This window comes from Fimicolochytrium jonesii, assembly GCF_025526975.1.
Source record: "Fimicolochytrium jonesii strain JEL569 chromosome Unknown EV422scaffold_17, whole genome shotgun sequence".
Lineage (NCBI taxonomy): Eukaryota > Fungi > Chytridiomycota > Chytridiomycetes > Spizellomycetales > Powellomycetaceae > Fimicolochytrium > Fimicolochytrium jonesii.
The window spans coordinates 459,498-480,503 of record NW_026515684.1 but is presented as its reverse complement, the minus strand read 5'-3'; the positions used below and the strand labels follow the sequence as shown (position 1 = coordinate 480,503).

Below are 21,006 nucleotides of genomic sequence, written 5' to 3'. Positions count from 1 at the left end.
CAGTTTACTCGCAACTCTAAATTCTTGACGGGCCGCGTTCAACCAAGAGATGGTTTTCATTTCTCTCACCAGCTGCATCATACTACTTGTCTGCTGGCAAAAAACTCGCACCACCCTCACGTTCGATGTTAACCTTTCATATCCATGTCTCAGATTATTGGGGGGCACTGATATGACATTCCCTCCATGTCTACATTCCTCCATGTGTCGTAACAGGCCGTCATCGGCCAGGAAGAGCGGAGTTTGCCGCCCCACGTTTCCGCTGAGCAAATCACGCGTTTTGACAGTTGGAAAGAGCAAACGACACCTTCCGTGCACGCCGGACGGGCTTCGGAGCAGAAAGCATCACGCGGGCGGGGATACCGCTGTGGGACTCGCCCAAGGGGTTGGCTGAATGGATCGGTCGATAGCCGACTCGATCAGAGGCCCCAGGCTGGGTAATGGTCAACATTTCGAAAACCTTATGAGACGTCATGAAGGACAACCCGTAATCTACATCATAAACCTTAGTAGAAGGGCTTGACCAATGCCGGCAACGCCGTCGATGCAACGGATTCCCATATCCATGTTCATGAAGACCATAAGAACCCGTCATGAAGAGAGCCGATACCCATCTGCACCATGTAGTCACTACCGCCATAACCCCCAACAAAACGTACACGAAAGAAACCCAAAAAAACAAATACAAGATTCAGCAAATACGGCCAGGAAGAGGGACATCTACAGAAGCAGCACCCATCATACCCCCACCCCCCTCCTCGGCCCTTTATCCCGTCTACAAATCGGACACACCAGCACCGGTTTCGGCGGCCTAAACCCATGCCCGGATCCCAGTGACAACACCCTTGTTTTCCTACTCGGTGGTGCTCCCTCTGACGCCAATGACGAGAGGGCTATTGTGGGTATAGATGCAGAGGACGGGGAGAGAAGTTGGGCTTTTGCGGGGGTGGAGATTTGAGAAGGACGGTCGTAGACGCGGCGGATGGCAAGGTCACGGTCTGTGTCGCGGGGGTGGTAGTGGGGGTAGACGGGTGTGGGAGGTTTGCTGATTCCTTGTACCGGTGTCCCGCGGCCGCTTGTTTTACTTGGTGTATCCGCACCCGCCCGGGTCTGCGACATCTCGTCCACAGGCGCCCTTAAACACCCTTTATGAACCACGTGCCTACAGAAAAACACGACAATCGTTGCCTTCTCCACCTCCAGTTCCCCATCCACATCCTCCTCCATAGCCGCCGCGGGCGTGACCGTACTCGCTCGCTCCAGCGGAATATCACAGATCGAACACGCGACATCTTCGGTGAACGTGAGGCCGCGCCGCTGCGCTTTGTAGAGGGTTTCGAGAAGGGAGACGGTATCGCTGACAAGGATCTTTTCGCAGCCTTCGCGGAGGGACATCTTTCCGAATCGAGAGTGAAGGCGTCAATTCCTTGGCACTTTCGAGTGAAGCTTATCTGACGCATAAAAACGTTACCTGGATCCCATAATCAGTCATAATCTTGATCAAAGCGTCCTTCAGTCCCGGAATCTCCAGCCCGTCCGGGATGCGGCGGATCAGGCGGACGGGGTTGATATGGGAGCCCAGGTGTTCGAGTAGGCCCACGATGAATACTGTGCGAAAGATAGGGCGTTTTTAGTGTCAACATTATGCGGTTGGTAATGGCCATGAGAGATGAGACAAAACGTACTGGGTTTATCCATAGAATAAGTCAACAAATCCTCCCACAGCTCTTCATCGTTCTGCTCCTTTGCAAACTCTATAGCCTGTTACCCAACCAAAGAGCCTAGTCAGTTCCCACGTCCTCCATTATACCAGGCGAGGTGATGGGATTACTCACCCTCTTAACATCACCCAACCGCGAAATAATCAAGTTCAGCGCCCGTCGATTGTCGCCCATCTTGCCTAGCAGGAAGACCATCTCGGGGACGAGGTCGCGCTGCTCGCAGGTTTTATACGCCTAGGAGACTGATTGTAAGGGGACACGCGCGTACTGGAATATAGCCGGTGGCTTTTGCCGATGACGCACCTTCTCCACCGAGTAAAAACTACTAGTCCTTAGAAACTCCATGAGGCGGGGATAATCGTATTCCGCATACAAGCCGACCTACAAAACTGCACTGTTCAGCTTTCGTATGGGGAAGGAAAAGCAGCATAATCCAGCGGTTCGGAAACGCCACGCACCTGCATGGGATGAAACTCGCTATTCTCCAACCGATTCCTGCGGAACAGCGCGTCGAGGAAGATATGCAGGTACTTTGTTGTCGGTTTCAGTTGTTCCACAACTTGATGTGCCTAGTTTCATCAAACCCGAAGGTCAAAGGTGAGCTGAAAACGTCTCCAACTCACATGGTTAGTAACCGACTCCAACCCACCAAAATCCGATCAGGAAACTCGACCAAAATCCCCACCCCCTTCTGGAACACAGCAGCCCTCACCCTCCCCAACATCGCATCCCGTCCAATCTCCCCCAGTTGCTCCACCGTCACCCCGTCCCCCTCATCCGCATCCAACGACGCCATTGACGACCCCTTTTCGTACGCCGCAATTGCCTTCTCAATCACGTTAGCGATGTGCGGGTCGGTGGTGACTACGTAGTCGTCGTACTGCATGACTAGGAGGGCGTGGTTTTGGACGAAGGCGTACAGGTTGTGCTGTTTGACGAGGTCAAGGGCGTCAGGGCGGCGGAGGGTGAGTGCGTAGTAGAGCGCGCGGTCGAATTTCTTGTAGTGGGTATGTAGCAGTATGGCGATATCCCTCAACAAGTCGTTTTCCGTGTCCTTCGCAAGCATCTCTTCGACGCTGGTGACCATAGCTCCGACGTCGTAGATTTGTGCCTGCCATGTGTCGAGGACGGCGCGGAGGGCTGGGAGGTCGTTATGCAGCAGAAAGTCTAGGACGCGGGTATAGAGTTCCGGCGGCAACTGCGGGTCGTGGGTGGGTATATACGTGTAGATAACGTTCAACTGCCCTGCAGCGGCGTATTTCCCAATCCAGTCTTCCCACAATTTCGCATCAGTGCGTAGGATCTTGCGACAACTGGCTGCGGCTTCCGCAAACCGCCCTTCATCGAGCAGCGTTTCCAGGTACTTCAACCCAATACTGACGATCGAATGCACCTGCAGCCGTCCCTCGTGGTTCGGCCCGGCGCTCTCAGCAGCCAAAAGGGCCTCCTCATAGCGTTTGCGTTCGACGAGCCACTCGACGTGGTCATCTAGATCCCGCGGTTTCGCGACGACAATGTCTTTTGGTGAGACGATGTAAAAGGTGTTATCGGCCGGGTTGCCACTCGCCGGGAGGTATTCGAGTCTGTAATCGTTCGCATTGTAGAGCTCGTAGCCGAAGAGGGAGAGGACGTCTGTGGCAACTGTTTGGCCGGTAGGTGTGACGATGTGGATTTCGGGAGGCTTTGCTTTGGATCGCTTTGCAGGGCCTGATTGGATGACGTCGACGTTTTTGAAGGCGGTCATGTCGGCCATGTAGGCGAGGAGGACGATGTCGGTGTCGAAGGGCGCTATGCCGCTGATGATGAATTCGGTCCTGAACTGACAGACGATCTCGACGTAGCGGGAGGGTAAGCCCGACGAGATGTCCATTTTGGAGCGTTCTTTGATGACGCAGAGTTTGACGCTGTCTGCCCACCCGATCAGGAGCTGAGTGTCGGATTTCCAGACGAGGTGGCAGCGGAAGAGGTCGGCGCGTGGGCTGTTGGGGGGCCGGTCGACGTAGGCGAATTTTTGTTGCGCGGCTACGTCGTAGATTTTGACGCCGGCTTCGTTGGCCCAGGCGATGAAATTCTCGCGCCAGAGGACGGAGTAGATGGGCCCTTCGCCGGAGCTGATCGTCGCGTCCCGGGTTCCAAACCAGCCTTTGCCGGACATGCTCAGGACTTCGGCCATGCCGCCTGATACGAACTGTCGCGTACTTTTCTTGCTGTAGTCAGGCTCTAGGGCGATCGCTTTGACCGGTCGTTTGTAGTTGATGATTTGGTTCTCGGAGGTATAGAGGCTGTTGATGACTACCTTGCCATCATCAGACGCACTAGCGACATATTCGCCGTTGGTATCAATGCTCAGTGAGTTGATCGTGGCTGAGTGTGACCGGTACTGCTTGACCTCCGTCCCTATGAGATCGAGAATGTGCACAACGCCCCAATGTGTCCCGAGAGCCAGAAACCGGTCGGAGACGGACATGGAACTCACGGCGTCCTTTTTCAAGGTTTCGCTGAGAGTTCCGGCCAGTCGCTCGTATTTAAGCTTTGGCTCGTCTTCCTCATCTTCGTCATTGTCTTGGCTCTTCATCCCTGCGTCTCCGCTTACTTCCTCCTCGTCTGCGTCAGCTTTCTCGTCTCCCTCTTCTTCCTCTTCATCATCTTCCTCCTCTTCCTCCTCCTCCTCTTCATCTTCATCTTCCTCTTCATCCTCTTCTTCTTCGCTCTCCTCCTCATCATCATCCTCTTCGGGGTTTTCACTGGTTCCAACTCCCTGTTGAGCCAACGTCAATGGCATTTCCCGACCCCTCTCTTCATCCACATCGTTCTCGTCCAATGTATGTGAGACAATACCCTTGCCTCCCGCAGACCAATTGCCGTCGTCGCTTTTCACACCACCCTCCCTCTCTTCCTTTGCCTGCCGCTCAGGCGATCTCGCTTTCTTGAACGTCACAGTCGCAATTTCCTCAGCGCGTTCCAAGATATGCTCCTTCGCAACAAGGTTCTCCGGCGTCCTCGACTGCCTTTCCTCCTCCCCTACTCCCGTATCACTCCTATCCGAGCTCGCCGCATCGCTCCTATTATCGATCGCTTCGAGAAGGGTTGCTTCTACAGACGCTGGGTCAAAGTGGGGGTGGATCGCTTCGATGGAGCCCGGGCTGTCTACGGAATCCATTTGGAGTTCATGGTCGGCGGATGTGGCTGGGAGCGGGGTTGCGGAGAAAGGAGTGGGTATCGCCGGTTCTTCTTCCGCCTCGGCGTTGCCGCTATCGGCCTTCAGACTGGCACTGTTTGGTTTCTTTCTGGGCATGACGTTAGTTGAGGTGCAGACCTTCCGTATCCCGGTACATATACAGCCGCGCCAACACTCGGAGTGAAAGGTAGGGAACGAGGATTGTCACAGGGGCCAGCAACATATTCCCTTTTACTGCACTCTCCTCCCAGCCCCCCAACTTTCTTGTCGCTATATAAGATATGTAGCAGCCGACGTGCAAGATGTCTTTTTTGATCTTCACGATGCGTGGTTTTGGTGCAGTCAAAAAGCGGTGAGATCATCGACACCCAGCCCTATACCCTTAACCCTAACCATCGAGGAACGAAAGTCCATACGGCTGCGATCTCGTCCTCGCACGTGACTTCACGTTCAGTTTTAAGGGCTCAATTGGGAGAACGGAACAGAGCGGCCACCAATCGGGCGGCGCACATCGAAAAATGCTACGGCCACAAATAGAAGAGTAGTGCTCACTGCTGAAACAGCTTTTGATGATGATGCGCGACGGATTTGCATTCGATTTGGATCCGCCCAGGCTCCGAACGGCGAATTGAGTCTTGAGAGAGAGAGGCTTTGAGGTTTCGGCGTGAATTTCCCCACAACATCATGGTGGCACGGAATTCCCAGTCCCGGGTTTCAAGGCATGGGTGGTGGAATCACTGAATCAGCCATGCATGAGTCTGCCGATGAGGGTCCATTTTGATTAGAGCGGGACTAAGAGAGGCTATATAGATATGAAGGTGGAAACAACATCCAATGATTGGGTGGCGATCCTGTGAGCCTGGAGCATGAAGTTTTTTCTCTCACAGCCCGTAGTAGTTAGTAGTAGTTCATGTTGTTCATCATGGTATGGTGGGTGCTGCGGGCGTGTGAATCGTGGAATCCTCGGAGCCTGGGCGCGCTGCGGCCCAACTTTTGCCCCCTCACTCAATGGACATGACGGGCGGACGGGGGCCTGGCCGCTCGCTACCAGTCACCGCCGGCTGCAATTCCTCTGTCCTGTACGCTGCCACATTTTGCGCAACGGGACAGACGCCAAGCGTTCTCGGCGACGTATTGTTCTTATTGCAGACATGACCCTACGCTCTTAGGCCCCCCCCCCCCCCCCTCCTCAACCAACAACCCCACTCGCACTCCTCCTTGGGAACATCCTGGAAAGCTGCCCTTCCCCCCCCCCCCCCCCCCCCCCCCTTATCCCGCTACACAACAGTCGGCAGCGTTGCCATTCCGCTCTCCGCCTCCCAGCCCACAGTCGGTACATATAACCCCGGCCGCCACCACCCAATTGAATTCCACTTCGTCAACGTTGCTAGAGGTCGAGAAATTCCGCACACGTGGGAACATTTGCTGAGCAAGCTGACGTACGTACTATATTGTCCTGTCCTAGTATCCCGTCGCAGCATTGCCCTGCCTGCCGCTCACTGGCGCTCTCCAAGTTCTCCACTGACTCCTCTTCCTTTATGCTACATAGCCAATTGAACGTCTCTACCACCAAGTCTCGGTAAATAAACTCCGATTCTTGGCATATCGCCAATAGGTAAGTGAAGTCGCCCAAAGGAGTAGCATACGCACCATAATTACATGGGGTGGACTCGGCTGTGGGGTACGGTGTCGCTATTCTGTTCGGATCAGCTCCGATCGCACTCTATGAGCCATAAGCTTTCGCTTGGCTCTGACGCTCGTGCTTGCCATGACATTGTGCCTTTCCCACGGGTCTGGCCTCATTGAGAGGATCCCATTCAGGCTTGAGCTTGTTGATGTTCCCTATTTCCTAAGCGCCCCGGGCCCCGATCCAAGCGCTACGAGGCGCCCAGACTCCGCTACCATTTCTGGGCAAAAGCACTCTTTCTCATAGCTATTTTTTTCTTTATGACAGGAATCATTGAGGTGGGCCCATTCCACTGATATAAAGCGAGGACGCAACGCGCTCTCCGAATACCGTCTCCGCAGACAGCCTATCCACCCCTGCTTGTCCCTCACACCGTTCGTCGTCTCCCTTGTCGACCCCCTGCCAACGTGAGGTCTAGAGTTTGACAGTATACCTTGTACGCCGTCAAACTTGACACATCCGACTTGCTTGAACTTCGACACGACAAACGCGTATATAAGACCATACACTCAACGCGGGTAGATCAGACATGCGGATATCATCTATTCGCCGTTTACGGCCGCGCTACGTGGTACTCGCTGCCACGGCGACTCTAGTCGTTGTCTACCGCAACTGGCTGTATTGCATGGGGGTCATTGCCAACTGTTTCATAACGTGGAATCTCAAGCCAGTCAATTTCATTGGGTCAAACGACGATGGGTTAACGAGGGATTTGGATGGGCTGGCACCGCCACCACCAGATGTCGATTTGGCGTACCTTGCCATTGCGAGGAGGGTTGTCGCAGGCGAGAACGTTGAGGAGGTCGTGAAGGAGCTCAAGCAGGAGGCTGAGTCGGTAGAGCTGGAAGTCGAGGTGCAGGAGAACGCTGCAAGGCAAGCAGCGGCGGAAGCAGGAGTCACAGACCTCCCACCACCAGCATCGTCAACCGAGCCACGACTATCCCAGCTGATCGAGCTCGACAAACTACCCTTCACCCGCACCTCGGCGCAAACGTACATCCAGGCATCCGAAAAGGCGCTCGACTGGGGACCACCAGTACCGGCGTCCGATCTCATTATCCCACCCATTCTTCACCACATCGCCATCGGCATGAAAACCGAGCCCCCAAAGCAATGGTTACAGGCTGCGAACGCATGCAGCGTCATTCACCCACATTGGAAACGGATGTATTGGGATGACGCGGCAGCGGAGAAGTTTATTAAGGAGGAGCATGCGTGGTTTTGGGAAACGTGGATGAATTACAGGTTCAACATCCAGAAAGCGGACTCGTTGAGATATCTTGTGTTGTACACGTATGGTGGAACATACTTGGACATGGACCTGATGTGCCGGAGGTCGTTGGACCCTTTGAGGAAGTGAGTACACGTATGGACAGTATCCGCACCTTGGAAGACTATGTGCTCACCATCCTCTCTTCCATTTAGATTCCCATTCCTTGCCAACGCCGCACACCCCATCGGCGTCTCCAACGGTTTCATCATGGTCCCAGCCAAGTCACGCTTCATCGCCAACGTGATTGACAACTTGCAGCTGTTCAACCAGTATTTTATCTCGCCATACGCAAGTGTGATGTTCAGCACCGGCTGCACCTACATCTCCGCGCTGCACAACATCTTCCCAGAGCGCGACGAGCTCAAAGTCCTTGGCGGACAACGGAATCGTCTTAGCGGCAAGGTCAACACCCCGTTGTTCAGGCATCTGGGCGCCAGCTCATGGCACCAAGGCGACGCAAAGATGTTTGTCAAGTTGGGCAAGTGGTTGAAGAAGGTGCCGATCTTTGGCACGGAGAAGAAGATACAGACCGGCGATGCGCCCGCTCTACCCGCGTCCGAACACATCCCACTACCCGAATCCACCGTCCCCGAAATCCCCGCGCCCGCACCAATAACCTCGCCATCCCCACCAGATCACCCCGCACACCACACCCTCCCCTCTCATACCGAACCCGCAAACACGGACATCGTCCCTCTCCAAACTCTCATGCTCATCTCCCTCACCCTGATCGCCTTCCTCGCCCTCCTCAAGCTCCGCTACCTTCGCCGCCAACGCCGCGCCACATCACCCTTCCCCGCAAAGCAGTACACCTCCGTCCCCTCATCGCCCGCAACGTCCGCAACGGTGTCACTCGTCCCGTCACCGTTATTAGCAAAGAAGAGCACGTGGATGAAAACCAAACGGCAACGGCACAGACGCGAGGACAGCGATGCGAGCGATACGACTGTAACGTCGTCGTCTGCTGGGGAGATGTGCGAGTGTCGTGGGTACCCATGTTCGGGCGAGTGCGCAACCGTGAAAAGCAACAACGCTGCTGCGAAATCGGACCATGTGGTCGTGGTGGTTGGCGACAAGGACAGACCGTGGACGGACCTCTGAGACGTCTAGCCCCCACGCCGCATGCACACGCCCCCTCAACACGCCAATCGTTGACCGATCGGCTTTTGGCCACCCCCCACTGCCGCCCCATATTTATTCTTACCATATAGATTTGAGGGCGCGTTAGCTGCCCCCACCCAAACCTGGTGGACGAACACACCTCTCTGATTCATTCCCCATAATACGGTTCTCCCCACCTTTTCTCTCACATTATACTTTTGATACACGACAACCCCGATTCACAATTATAATAGCACATTCATCGTACCGCCCCCCCCCCCTCCCCCCCCCCCTATCCCCTATATTTCTCTCTTTCTTCGTTTCTGATTTCATAATATGATGATTATCATCTCGAAACATCTGATATTTTGTTCTTCTGGGGATTTGCGTGTGGGAGGTCATTATGCGGGTCCAGATGGAACATCCTGAGGAGACAACAATGGGAGGACTGTACGGACTGGCCTGAAGCGACAGGGGGACGATGAATTGCGATAATTTTCCGGATGTGATAGAAACATGTACAGCTGCCACCGGAATACCGGGAATAAAACTCGGCTTTTTCGACCTCCCGACAATCCCAGACGGCTACTATCTGGCCCAGAATCCTCCATCAGCATTCCGGAGCTTTGTGCCCCGTCTGTCTGGGAATCATCTCCAATCGTCTCTCGCAGAAGGGAGTCTATGGAATTTGAGAGGCTAGAGGGTGTCTATGGTACGATCCCATCCGCGCCAGCCTCGCTGTCCATTCGAAAGAAGTACCCGGCGTGTCCCCCCCTTCCCCCCCCCCCCCCCCCCCCCCCCCCCTCCCCTCCCCCCCATCGACCGCTAGGTATTGGGTAAGATGTTCCGCCGTTCTATGGTTCTCCGCGATATGTTACCGTGCGGCTACGCCCTGGTTCGATGTCGGTGATGTTTCGATCGGAAGCTGGTCCGGCCAATAGCTCCCTCATCTTTCCCCTTTCGCAACAGTCATCACGCCCCCCGCTGGATGCCCTACTTCCCCGCTCCTCTCCCCGGCTTTTCCTGCAGCGGCTTCCCGGCGGCGATCCACTCGTTCTTCAACGCGATATGCTTCTCGCGTAGCTTGTCGCGCTCGTTTTCGGTGGTGTATGGCGCCAGGCATTTGTTGAGCGCGGCGGTTTGGTCTTTGCAGGCCCAGTAGACTGTTATTGTGCGGACTTTTGTGCAGGCAACGAGTTCTGGACGGGGCGGGGGTGTAGATTCAGCTCGGACGTAGGAGCGAGCTTGGACTGGGGAACGTTTGAGCTTTGCTTTACGAACCTTGCACAAGCCGGGAGCATTGCGACAGCGCATTCTTTTTGAGCTCGTTGTGGATTAGCTCCTGGCGGAAGCAGGCGCGTGAGAGACCAGCCCACCACACCCCTGAGTGGTGAGAATCGGCAACTATCCACGAACGACGCAGTGTAGCGTTACCTCTTCCTTGTTACTCAGAACTGTCAAGACCACCATTGCGCCGTGTGGTGAGGGTGTACCAGGTGAGATGCGTTGCTGTTGCTGTTGCTGTTGCTGTTTGGGATGGGCAGCGCGGAAGGCGTTTCCCCCGGAAGGTTCTCCTGCTGCCAATTCTCAACAACAATGATGGTCCAGAATCCACCACGTGCCGACGTCTTCTAATGGCGCGCCTAAAGTAAATTCAAAGGCCGAGTGCAGCAGCCCGTCTGATTACACGGATTAAACGGATTCAGCAAACCCCCCCCCCCCCCCCCCCCGTGACAAAAAACCTCTCGCTCGCTCCCAAACAGAACTTGGGCTCGTACGCTGTCGGCACAAGCTCGTATCTTATGTACGCACTCTATACCCGCATAACAAAACACAGCTACGAGGAGAGTCCCTTGGGGTAAGAAGGACGAGGGCCATACTCCGCGTATTCAACCTGCCTTCCAAACCTTCAGCCGTACGATATCCGCATTCCCAAGCTGCGTATGCGACTGCATTTCTTTCTGAAACTCAAACTTCTGTACAGGATTTCATTCCATAACGGACGGGTTATTCTCACGACTTGCCCTGGTGCTGTGTGAAGAGCACCGGCGTCGAGCGGTTGGAGAGGCTCCGTGTTGGGTTGGAAGGTAGAAAAGCCAGCCGCGATGGAAGCGACGACCTCCCATCCAATGGCCCAACCACGCCATCACACCCATCGCCCTCACCCAAGTGTTCATTCCCTCGCCTCTTGCCCAATCTCAACGAACGCGGTGGTGGTTGTCGACTACGAAACGGGAACGATAATATCGGCCTCTACCCACGCGTTACGACTGCTGCTCGCTCCGTCTACCGACGTTGACGCTTTCGCGTTCCTGAACTCCAACCCACACGGACCATCGCACACTTCGACTCTGGTTGTCGGACAAAAATGGAGCGACTTTGTGCAGATAGTGGATGCTTCCACGAACGCGACAGCGAAGCAAAACAACCCGCAATGTGTCCTGCAGAAGCTGACATTATGCCGAATTCTCCCACGGCCGATATCAAACTCGCCCTTCCTGCCGCGGAGGAGAGGGGCGGCTGCTGCCGGCGCGGCCGATGCAGGAGAGAAGGAGGAGGACAACAGCGGGTGCCTCTATGTTCAGGCGTGCGGGCATCGCGTGAACGAATACGCCAACACCGTCCCCACCCATGTACTATGGTTCATGGACGATGTGACCCATGTTCGGAACCTCTGCGTCGCTGTGAAGGTCGAACGAGATGAGATTCCGCCCGGTTTTGCGGAAGACGAGGGTGAGGAAGGCGCATCAACGGACGATGCGGGCCGTTCGATACCGAGAAGCATACCTGACCAGCGACCGCCGGAAACTCAAACAATCGTGCTGCGCTTGAACTGTTTTGGGCGGATCATCCAGTCGTTTCCCATGACCTCGTTCCTGGGTCAAGATACGCAGCTCCTGCTCAACCGTTTCCTCATGCGCTTTATCGTCCAAGAAGATGTGCCAGAACTTTGCAGAAGTCTCAGCCGCGCGTGCAGACCGTTCGGTTATGCCGTCTTCATGGTCAGGTGGACGTGGAATACATGGCTCGAGATAGAGACCCACGAAACGGTTAAGAGCAATCCGACGACAGAGGAGACAGGCACAAATCATAACAGCCTAGGCAGCCAGGAAACCGTAGTAAATGAGGAGAGCGATCCGGAAAAAGAACAGGAAGACGACGTGGATCCTGAGACTGAAGAGCGGCTGGCGGAGATCCAAGCGTACATCACCGCGAGAGTCAATTCCCGGGCGAGCTCGTTCGCATCCATGTCCGCCTCCTGTTCCGCATTCGCACCTTCGGCGCCATTATCGCCATTGCCCCTACCATTACAACGCCACCACTCAACTTCCACGATATCGTCAGACATGGATCCGCTGCAGCAGCTGCTGTTATCTGACCCTTCGTCTCCAAACGCTTCACCCGGTCGAACTACTTCCGTCACTGCTGACGTGGACAGGTCGACGACTCCCACAATGTCATCGGTGTTCGCGTCCTCAAATACCGAGCCGCGCCTCGGCCATCTCTGGACGCCAGATCGGGACTCGACCCGTTCTCGCCATAACAGTTTTCCTTGGAACCACGATAGTTCGCGAGGCTTAGTGACCCCGCCTCTACCACCGCCACCCCGGTCTTTGTCGAGAAGGCAGAGCATTACAGAGTTACCGCCAGGCCCATTCCTACCGTCCCCTGATCTGCGGCCAGCAGTTTCGACGCAGTCACTATCTGACATGAAGCCACCACAGGACGAGAACGCCGCACAACAAAATTCGACCTCATCACAGAATTCCTCATCACCTTCTCCCCACATATCCCACCCACCATTCCCTCCCCCATCGACATGGGTGCACTTCACCGTCGGTCCGTGCCCCGCACCCGGGAACGAATCCCCCGACCCAAGCGATATGAGCCGGCACCTCCTCTGCCTCGTACAGATCGTCAAACCATCCCCGCAGCATTCACCACAACCTCCCTCTTCGCCCGTCGGGAGCAGGAGCCGGACATCAACTGCGGAAATCGATAATAGCGGAGCGAACACGCCTCGATCGACGGATTACATCACGAGTAAACAGGCGCGTGCGGAACAAGAATACTTTGATTTCGAGTTCACGAGGCAGTTTCAGCGGAAAATGGAACGGGACAGTGCCACCGATGCATCCCCACTCCCGCCCTCACCACCCCCCTCAAAACCCGACACCTCCATACCGCGCCACCTTCAAAAACAACCCCATCCCGCCCAACCCCCCGACACCTGGCGCCTCCGCATCCTCACCTGGACAACAACCGCAACCGGCGTCGTAGGCTCCGCAGTCTGGATCGTGTGGAAACTATGGAGCTGGCCATTGGTGCTCATGTCCGAGGTCGGGGGGATGATCGTGAAGTGTTTTTGAGGCGCCCAGGGAGCGGCGCCCTGCCGCCCAGTTCGTCGCCGAGGAGGGGGCGATAGGTGCGTGGGGTGCTGCTTGTTTGGCCTGGGCGGAATAGGAGGTGGGAGTCGGGGATGGGGGGAGGGGGTGCGGAGTCACACCGGTATTATGAGGAGAGGTGTATATATGAGTATCGAGCTGGTTGCCAGCAATGCATGCCGGTGGTATGCCGGTTGTTCGATTCCCGATTGTCGGCAGGTTACATATAGTTTTTGGGGGTGAGCGCCTGGGTATTGGTGTTTTCTATGTGTTTTGTGTAAGGAAAGGGATGCTTGTTTCTGAATAAATGTCCTACCACACCACTTTGAAAGCTTTTGGGGGCAGACACTTCGCAGTCGTTCCCCACGCACAGGTTTCCTTTGATCTATTCCTTTTTCCTGCAACCCCAGCTTCTCCGTGGGAACACACATTACACCCAAGAAATGCTGGCCAAAAACGTGCACTGACAACTGCTCAATGTGTCTGGTCAGTTTGACAGAAAAGCATTTCAAAACAAACATGGCGCCCAAGTCACACTCAGCGTGTTCTTCAATAGCTAATGACACACCGTTTGCGGATCTCTTATTTTTTATAGGCGATGATGGATTCCTTTAAGCAAGTACCTCTCTACTAGCACGGAACACATCATCTCGTCTGTCTATCCTTTGTTACCACTGCAGTATAGGCGGACATCACCTTGTGAGCCCTGTAAACGCCCGTCTACATTGCAGTTGTTCTTATCACGGGTAAGGCCACGAATACACAAGTTATCCAAATCGTCAGGAGTGCATAACCTCCAGGTTGCGTTTGAACTCCGTAACATACGAATCCATTGCCTTATAGAAGTCATTCGTTGAGAGCGTTGGTTTTTGCATTCGTAGGATAGAAGGCTAACTGGAAGGCGTTTGGAACTCCTCGTTACGCATGTTGAGCCTGCACACCCAAAACACGGTCAACAATACAACGTCATCACAAAACGTGTCCACATGCTCCAAACAGACGAATCTAGCCCAAACACACGAAGGCTGGAGACTCAGAGACTTTGAAACTGATGATGAATACGTTGTGAAAGTGATCAGGTCGACGGCGTACGAGGAGATGGGGAGATTCAAGGGAAGATTAGTATTTGTGCGCGTGTGACCAACGTAATTAGTAGTAGGATAGGGACACACTCCCTTCCCCCCCCACTATAAAAAGGACGACACTGGCGTAGATTGCCTGGGGAGCATCTTACCGGCTATAGACTAGACCATAAGTCTGTACCATAAGTGCCCATTTGACCCAACTGACTAGCGTACCTACGCCTAGCAGTCCTGGGTTGCCAATATACAGAGGACGCCCAAGCGTGTCTACTTGTGTGGTGAGAATAGGGATTTAGTTGGTCTCTACCTTTTACCTTGCACTTGCCACAAGTAGACCATCTCCGCCTGCGAACGACCTGATTTAGGACCTATCTCCGGGAATAATCGACCACTTTCACACCGCTCAACTGACAGCTTTATATATGGGCTGCCAGTGTGGCTTGCGTGGCTTCAATGAGGCTTGGCGCCTGATCTAATGTATCACCGAGAGCTCGGGTGGCCAGCCTGAGTCTCTGATCACGTAGAAGTAGAGAAGTATAATATGAAATACAAATGAACGTGAGATATCCCCGATACCTCCCTCAGATCCTGAGGAGGGCACTGAATAAATAAGAGGTGAACTACGAGGGATATGTGAAGAAAGGGAGAGCTCATGTTCATTTTATAGTTTTGACGCACTGTGTAATGTGTGTTTGTTTGAGGCAAAGGCGTGCCTAAGCGGACGTTGTGTTTAATGTGTGTAAGGTGAGTTCTTGCATCGCCGCGCGTGATGCGATGTAGTTTACATTGCTATTGTCAGCGGTGTGATTGATAGTGAGCGGTTCTGGCGGCGTCGTGCGTGTGATATGTCATGAGACGATCGGTTCTTGCGTCGTCACGCTGGCCTGGTGCTTTTATGCTGCTCGTCTCCGTATCCACAAAGATTGTGGATAAGCTTTACGCCATCGTTTGTAGGCAGGCGTGTATCAAAGTGCGGATTTGGGTTCCCATGTAGGGTCAGGATAAACCGGTTCATTTGACTAGAAGATTTCATACGGCGCGTCGCTCATCGATGATATCCTCCACAACCCATTCAGATTGTCCGCGTTCTTCAATTGGTGGAGGAGGTTGTGGAACTGCACGTTGTGTTATGGACGATGCGCCCATACCATAAGCTTACCTCATGACAGCACACTGACAGCCGCCAATGTCAAACGCCAATGTCAATGTCAGTGTCAATGTCAGTGTCAATGTCAACGTCAATGCCACTCCCCCTCTCTCCTCTCATTTCGCCAATCCTCCGGCAATATCGCCACTCCTCCTCCCTCCTCTCATTTTGCCAATCCCCCCACGGCCTCTCCACACCCCCCACTACTTCTCCATAGCCAGCAGCTGTAGCAATGCCCTCTACGCTCGCCACGGCCGCTTTAGGAGCATAGCTGGCGCCCCCCCAGTCCCCTCTTGTTGTTGTTGTTCTTTGATCTGCTGGGTTGTCTATCTATAAATAGCCTGCCTCTCTTCGTCCATTCCCTTCCTCCCCAGCAGATCAACACCAGTTCTTCTCATCTCTTGTTCTAGTCCTTGTCTCTTGTTTCGCCAATACAATCTCCCGTCGCCTATCGCTCTCGCCTTGTCTTCTCTACTTCGCTTCCGCCTCAGTTGTCGAGGTCATAACAGTTTGATCTGCTCCAACACTGCGAAGTTCAGAACCCGTCAAGCCTTGCATCTGCCAAACCTTTTCGCCATGTCCCAATCCGAATCCGTACCTTTCACCGCCGAGCAATGGAATGATATGTGCCAAGCCATCGCTGCCTTGCAAAGCCAAAACGCCAACTTGCAGGCCAACCTAGCGCAAGCCCAAGCCGACGCACAAGCTGCCCAGAGCATCGCTGCCCAGGTTCAAGCCGATACGTACACCCGTCCCCAAGTCACCAACCCTGCTCTGGAGCCAAGAATCAGCTCGCCCGAGAAGTTTGATGGTACCCGCAGCAAATTCCGTGGGTGGTTGAACAACATTCGGTTTATGTTTGCTCTCCAGCCTGACCGCTACCCCAGCAACATCATCAAGATCCAAACGATTGGCACCTACCTCACCGGCACTGCGCAAGCCTGGATGGCGCCCCTAGTCGAACGCCGAGATCACAGCCTTCAGGACTTCGATAGTTTTATCAGTCAGATGCAATCTGTCTTTGGAGACAGCGACAGGGTCCGCAACTCTGAAAACAAGCTCCAGAACCTTCGCCAAACCCGTGCAGCAACCGGGTACATCGCTGAGTTCCGCCAGCTACAATGCGATGTCTCCTGGAACGACCAGGCCCTGATTGCTCCCTTCCGCCGTGGCCTCAAAGAAGACGTCAAAGACCTGAGGCTCACGATGCCTCCTGCTGCCACCATTGATGCGGTGATGGAGCAGGCTATCCAGTGTGATAACCGACTGTTTGAGCGCCGCCTGGAACGAAACAGAAGCCGCCAGACCTTCCCAGTTCCCCATACCTTGTTTACCACTACCACCACCGTCGACCACAACGAGCCTATGCAGATTGACGCCGCTCGTCCCCGCGGCCCTCTGAGCGCTCAGGAATGCCAACGCCGCATTTCCAACAACCTCTGCCTTTAGTGCGGTGGCGCGGGGCACATTGCAAAGACCTGCCCCGTCAAGAACAAGACCACCACCCGTGCCGCCAACATCAACATCAAAGAAACCTCCACCGAACAGGGTTTTCCCAAAGTCCAGCTGTTGGGGATATCTCATCTTCACTTGTATTTCATATTATATCTCTTTACTTCTACTTGATCTGAGACCCGGGCTGGCAACCCGAGCTCTCGGTGATACATTACATAAGGCGCCAAGCCTCACTGAAGCCACGCAAGCCCCACTGGCAACCCATATATAAAGCTGTCAGTTGAGCGGCCGCTGCGAAGAGCGTCTTACTTTTTTCTTCACTACAATACACTGATCTCAGCCCTCTCAGAAGGGCCCAATATCGTCTACGTTTCCTCTGACGTTACATGGTAGCACCACCTACCCCTAACATCACCAAGACATTCCTCGTCAACGTCGCCCCTCTACCGGACGTCGCCCTTACACACGTTCACAAGCAAGAATGGACCAACAAACTCAAGCTATTGTTGCGGCTGTCGCAGCTGCTTTCGCTATTCGAGAGCTTGCTGTTACGCAGGACGGTTAATGAGCCGAACGTTTCAGACTTCTTCTGCACGCTCGCAAGAACAAGCTCGTTGAATACGATGGCGCCAAAGCTGCCAAAAAGATCAAAGAGTTTGTTACGTCTCACAGCAACTTCCTCGAGTCTCTCACTGTCCTGGCTGTAGCAGCTGGAACAGACGGTACTGGAGCTGCCAACGCCATACCCTTTACTATGGCAGAGTATGCCCCTACGCTCACTACTTACCTCAAGGGTACTGCTCTCGAGTGGTACAATACGACTTACGCCACCAGCGCCCCCGCAAGTTGGACAGCTTTTCAAACGGCTCTTGTCGCTCACTTTTATCCTCGCAACTTGCGTAATACTATTGAGCTCAAGCTCTCCGGCCTCAAGCTCGGTGACTCTCTCGAAAAATATATCAAGGAGATTCAGGACACCAATAACAAGCTCGAAGCTGCTCATCGTCTCGATAACAATCAAGGCACCATTCCCCTTATTGATCAGATTCGATACTTCAAGGCCGGTCTTCTCAAGAATACAGTAATCGGTCATTATCTCGCTGAAGCCGTTACGAACTTCAAAGTCTTGCAGACTACTAACATCAACACCCCTATCACTCTCGATCAAGCTATCACTGCAGCCCGTCGTGCTCATGTGGCTCATGGGTTCACTGACGGCAACCAAGCCAATGCCCCTCGCCCGATTGCCTCGGCAACTAGTGCTTGTGGCGGCCGTGGAGCAAGTCGCGGTTGGGGTAGTCGTGGCAGTGGTCGTGGCGGACGATTCGCCCCTTACACCAATCCTTGAATTACGGAATTCGAGCAAGACATATATGATATGACCTTTGGGCTCAATGCCCTCGGTACGTCATACTATCCCCCTGGAGTGGGTTGTCTCACTACAGGTCAAGTTCCCTACCAACGTCCACAGCCCTTTTGTCAACATGGACAATGGCAAACTACTCACGTTCCTCGTCAACATCCAACGACTCCTTGTCCCCTTTGTAACAAAATGGGACATTGGAGAGTTGAATGCTGGTCAAATCCCAAAAATCGACAGCAAGGCTCGCAAACCCAGAACCGACACGGTGGTTTTTGACAGCGCGGTCGTGGCGCTCAAACTCCGCAGCGCAGTCGCCAACCTAATCAGCAACAAGGTTCAGCCAATCAGGTTGATGCTGGGTCACGCATTACGGAAATTCTCAATGACGCCGTCAATTTGGCAAATACTACGAATACTACTACAAATCAATCTTTGAGTTTTTTCCAAGGTCAATGGAGCCCCTCGGTAGCTCTGCTCGGCCTACAACATACGATCCTACCGATAAACCTGCCTTTGAAGCCCTGTCTGCTGGACTCTGGGTCTCTCATTGTCGCATCGGAAACAAGTTTGCTCGTGTTCTTTTCGATAGCGGCGCAACTGGGTTATTCCTTGACAAGACATACGTCGAAAAGCACAAATTTCCCAAGAAACGTATCAAACCGAAGCAGATATGGCTGGCCGACAAAGAATCATACATGATTCTCGACACAGTCATTTCGGAAAAGTTAGATCTATGGGATCTCGTGTTATGGACGACGCGTCCATACCATGCGCTTACCTCATGACAGCATCCCAACAGTCAGTCAATGTCAATTCCCTGTCAAAACCTGACATCTGCCAAACCTCGCAGCCGCACGCAGCCGCGCTACCCCACACCTGCCACTGCCTTCATTTCTCCACGCAGCCGCACGTAGCCACACCTCCCAACACTCGGCGCTTACAAACCCTTCTCCATACTTCCCCACGTACCCGCCCACAGCCTCAGCGTAGCCACCCCATCCCCAGTCTTCTGTTTCTATGCTTCCCCCACCCTTGGCGCTTCTCTTGGCTTCCCTCTCATTCCGTACCCTTCCGCTTCCCCACGCTTCCCCAGCCTTCCCAGAAAAGCATAAATAGCCGCCTCCCCTGAGCTCCCCACTTCCTGACCCCCCAGCAGATCAACACCAGTTCTTCCTAGTCCTGTTCTAGTTCTTGTTTCGGTCTGAATACCATTACCTGTCAACAACCTGCACCACAAGTCGCCTCTATTTCCGTCGGCTCCGCCCATTCATAACGGTTTGATCTGTTCAACAACCCCCAGCCGCTGTACCTCCACGCCAAATCACCATGTCCGACGCCCTTCCCCTCACGGCCGAAGCCTGGCAAGCCATGTGCAATGCGATTGACGAACTTCGAGCACAGAATACCACCCTACAAGCCGAACTAGCGCAAACCCAGACCACTGCCCCTGCCACCCACGCCCCCGAACCCAAAATCAGTCTCCCAGACAAATTTGATGGCACCCGAAGCAAGTTCCGTGGGTTCCTCAACCAGATCCGGCTCATGTTCGCCCTCCAACCCAGGCGCTACCCCAACGATCAGACCTAGATACGAACTATTGGCACCTACCTCACTGGCACCGCGCAGGCCTGGCTGGCGCCCCTTGTCAAACAAGACCATCATTCCCTTACGAACCTGGATGATTTCATCCAGCGAATGCAAGCAGTCTTTGGAGACAGCGACAGGATCCGCACAGTCCGAAAACAAGCTCCAGAACCTTCGACAAACCCGTGCAGCAACAGAGTATGTAGCTGAATTCCGACAGCTGCAATGCGATGTGTTGTGGAATGACCAGGCATTGATTGCCACCTTCCGTCGCGGCCTCAAAGAAGACGTCAAGGACTTAATGCTCACGATGCCCCCTACCGCCTCAATCGACACCGTGATGGAACAGGCCATCCAATGTGACAACCGATTGTTTGAGCGCCGTCTAGAGCGAAGCAGGAACCGACAGCCATATGTGCCAGTTACCACTAGCCCCACCCTCATGAGCCCCGACAACCGCCCAGACGACCCTATGATCATTGACGCTGCTCGTCCGCGAGGACCCCTCACACCGCTAGAGCGCCAACACCGCATCACAAACAAACTTTGCCTCTACTGTGGTAAACCTGGCCACATAGCCAAACTCTGCCCGAACAAGATACGCACGGCGAATGTCGCGGTTAAGGAACCTGCACCCATCCAGGATTTTGCCCAAGTCCAGCTGCAGTAAAGGCCGAGCAGCTGGGCAACACCTGTCCTGGGCCTTCTCACCACGCAAGTACTGCCAAGGGAGAAGCCACAAAACTTTGCTCCGATCCTGGCATCTCCAGCAACACCCTTCTCCTGACCACCAACAATGTCAATCTCTGATCTGAGATACCCTCACCCATGCGGATTTTGGGCCCATCCTCACCATTCGAGTACCCTGTTACCCTGCAGATATCGGCCCAGCGAGCTCCAGTTCAGCTTTCAGCACTACTTGACACCGGTGCGATGTCGTGCTTCATCGACGAAAGTTATGCCCGCAAGCACCGCATCCCACTTGTCAAGAAGGAGGACCCCATTGCGCTTGAACTGGTTGACGGACGTC

The 21,006-nt window shown here is 54.2% G+C and overlaps 5 protein-coding genes across 5 annotated transcripts; 3 read left to right on the top strand and 2 right to left on the bottom strand.

The window, feature by feature from the left end:
* Positions 1–738: 738 nt before the first annotated feature.
* Positions 739–4,296, bottom strand: EV422DRAFT_497948 (uncharacterized protein; the record flags this gene model as incomplete). Its single annotated transcript, XM_053067978.1, has 7 exons — positions 739–1,395; positions 1,472–1,608; positions 1,686–1,761; positions 1,845–1,955; positions 2,025–2,102; positions 2,180–2,290; positions 2,560–4,296. 7 exons carry the CDS (start codon positions 4,294–4,296, stop codon positions 739–741), a joined length of 2,907 nt encoding a protein of 968 aa, XP_052924343.1.
* A 1,843-nt stretch (positions 4,297–6,139) lies between these two features.
* Positions 6,140–6,471, top strand: EV422DRAFT_558770 (uncharacterized protein; the record flags this gene model as incomplete). The annotated part of the gene is made up of 1 exon (XM_053071929.1): positions 6,140–6,471. A coding segment is annotated over one exon (317 nt), but the record flags the coding sequence as incomplete, so codon positions are not given.
* A 484-nt stretch (positions 6,472–6,955) lies between these two features.
* EV422DRAFT_113877 (uncharacterized protein) lies at positions 6,956–9,250 on the top strand. Its single transcript, XM_053064623.1, has 2 exons — positions 6,956–7,942; positions 8,012–9,250. Exons 1-2 carry the CDS (start codon positions 7,116–7,118, stop codon positions 8,958–8,960), a joined length of 1,776 nt encoding a protein of 591 aa, XP_052924341.1. The 5' UTR covers positions 6,956–7,115; the 3' UTR covers positions 8,961–9,250.
* A 518-nt stretch (positions 9,251–9,768) lies between these two features.
* On the bottom strand, positions 9,769–10,593 carry EV422DRAFT_534855 (uncharacterized protein). The gene is made up of 3 exons (XM_053070700.1): positions 10,395–10,593; positions 10,242–10,302; positions 9,769–10,159 (listed from the first exon to the last, which is right to left on the bottom strand). Exons 1-3 carry the CDS (start codon positions 10,428–10,430, stop codon positions 9,954–9,956), a joined length of 303 nt encoding a protein of 100 aa, XP_052924340.1. The 5' UTR covers positions 10,431–10,593; the 3' UTR covers positions 9,769–9,953.
* Positions 10,594–10,701: 108 nt separating this feature from the next.
* On the top strand, positions 10,702–13,445 carry EV422DRAFT_534850 (uncharacterized protein). Its single transcript, XM_053070699.1, has one exon. It carries the CDS (start codon positions 11,066–11,068, stop codon positions 13,328–13,330), a length of 2,265 nt encoding a protein of 754 aa, XP_052924339.1. The 5' UTR covers positions 10,702–11,065; the 3' UTR covers positions 13,331–13,445.
* Positions 13,446–21,006: the final 7,561 nt, after the last annotated feature.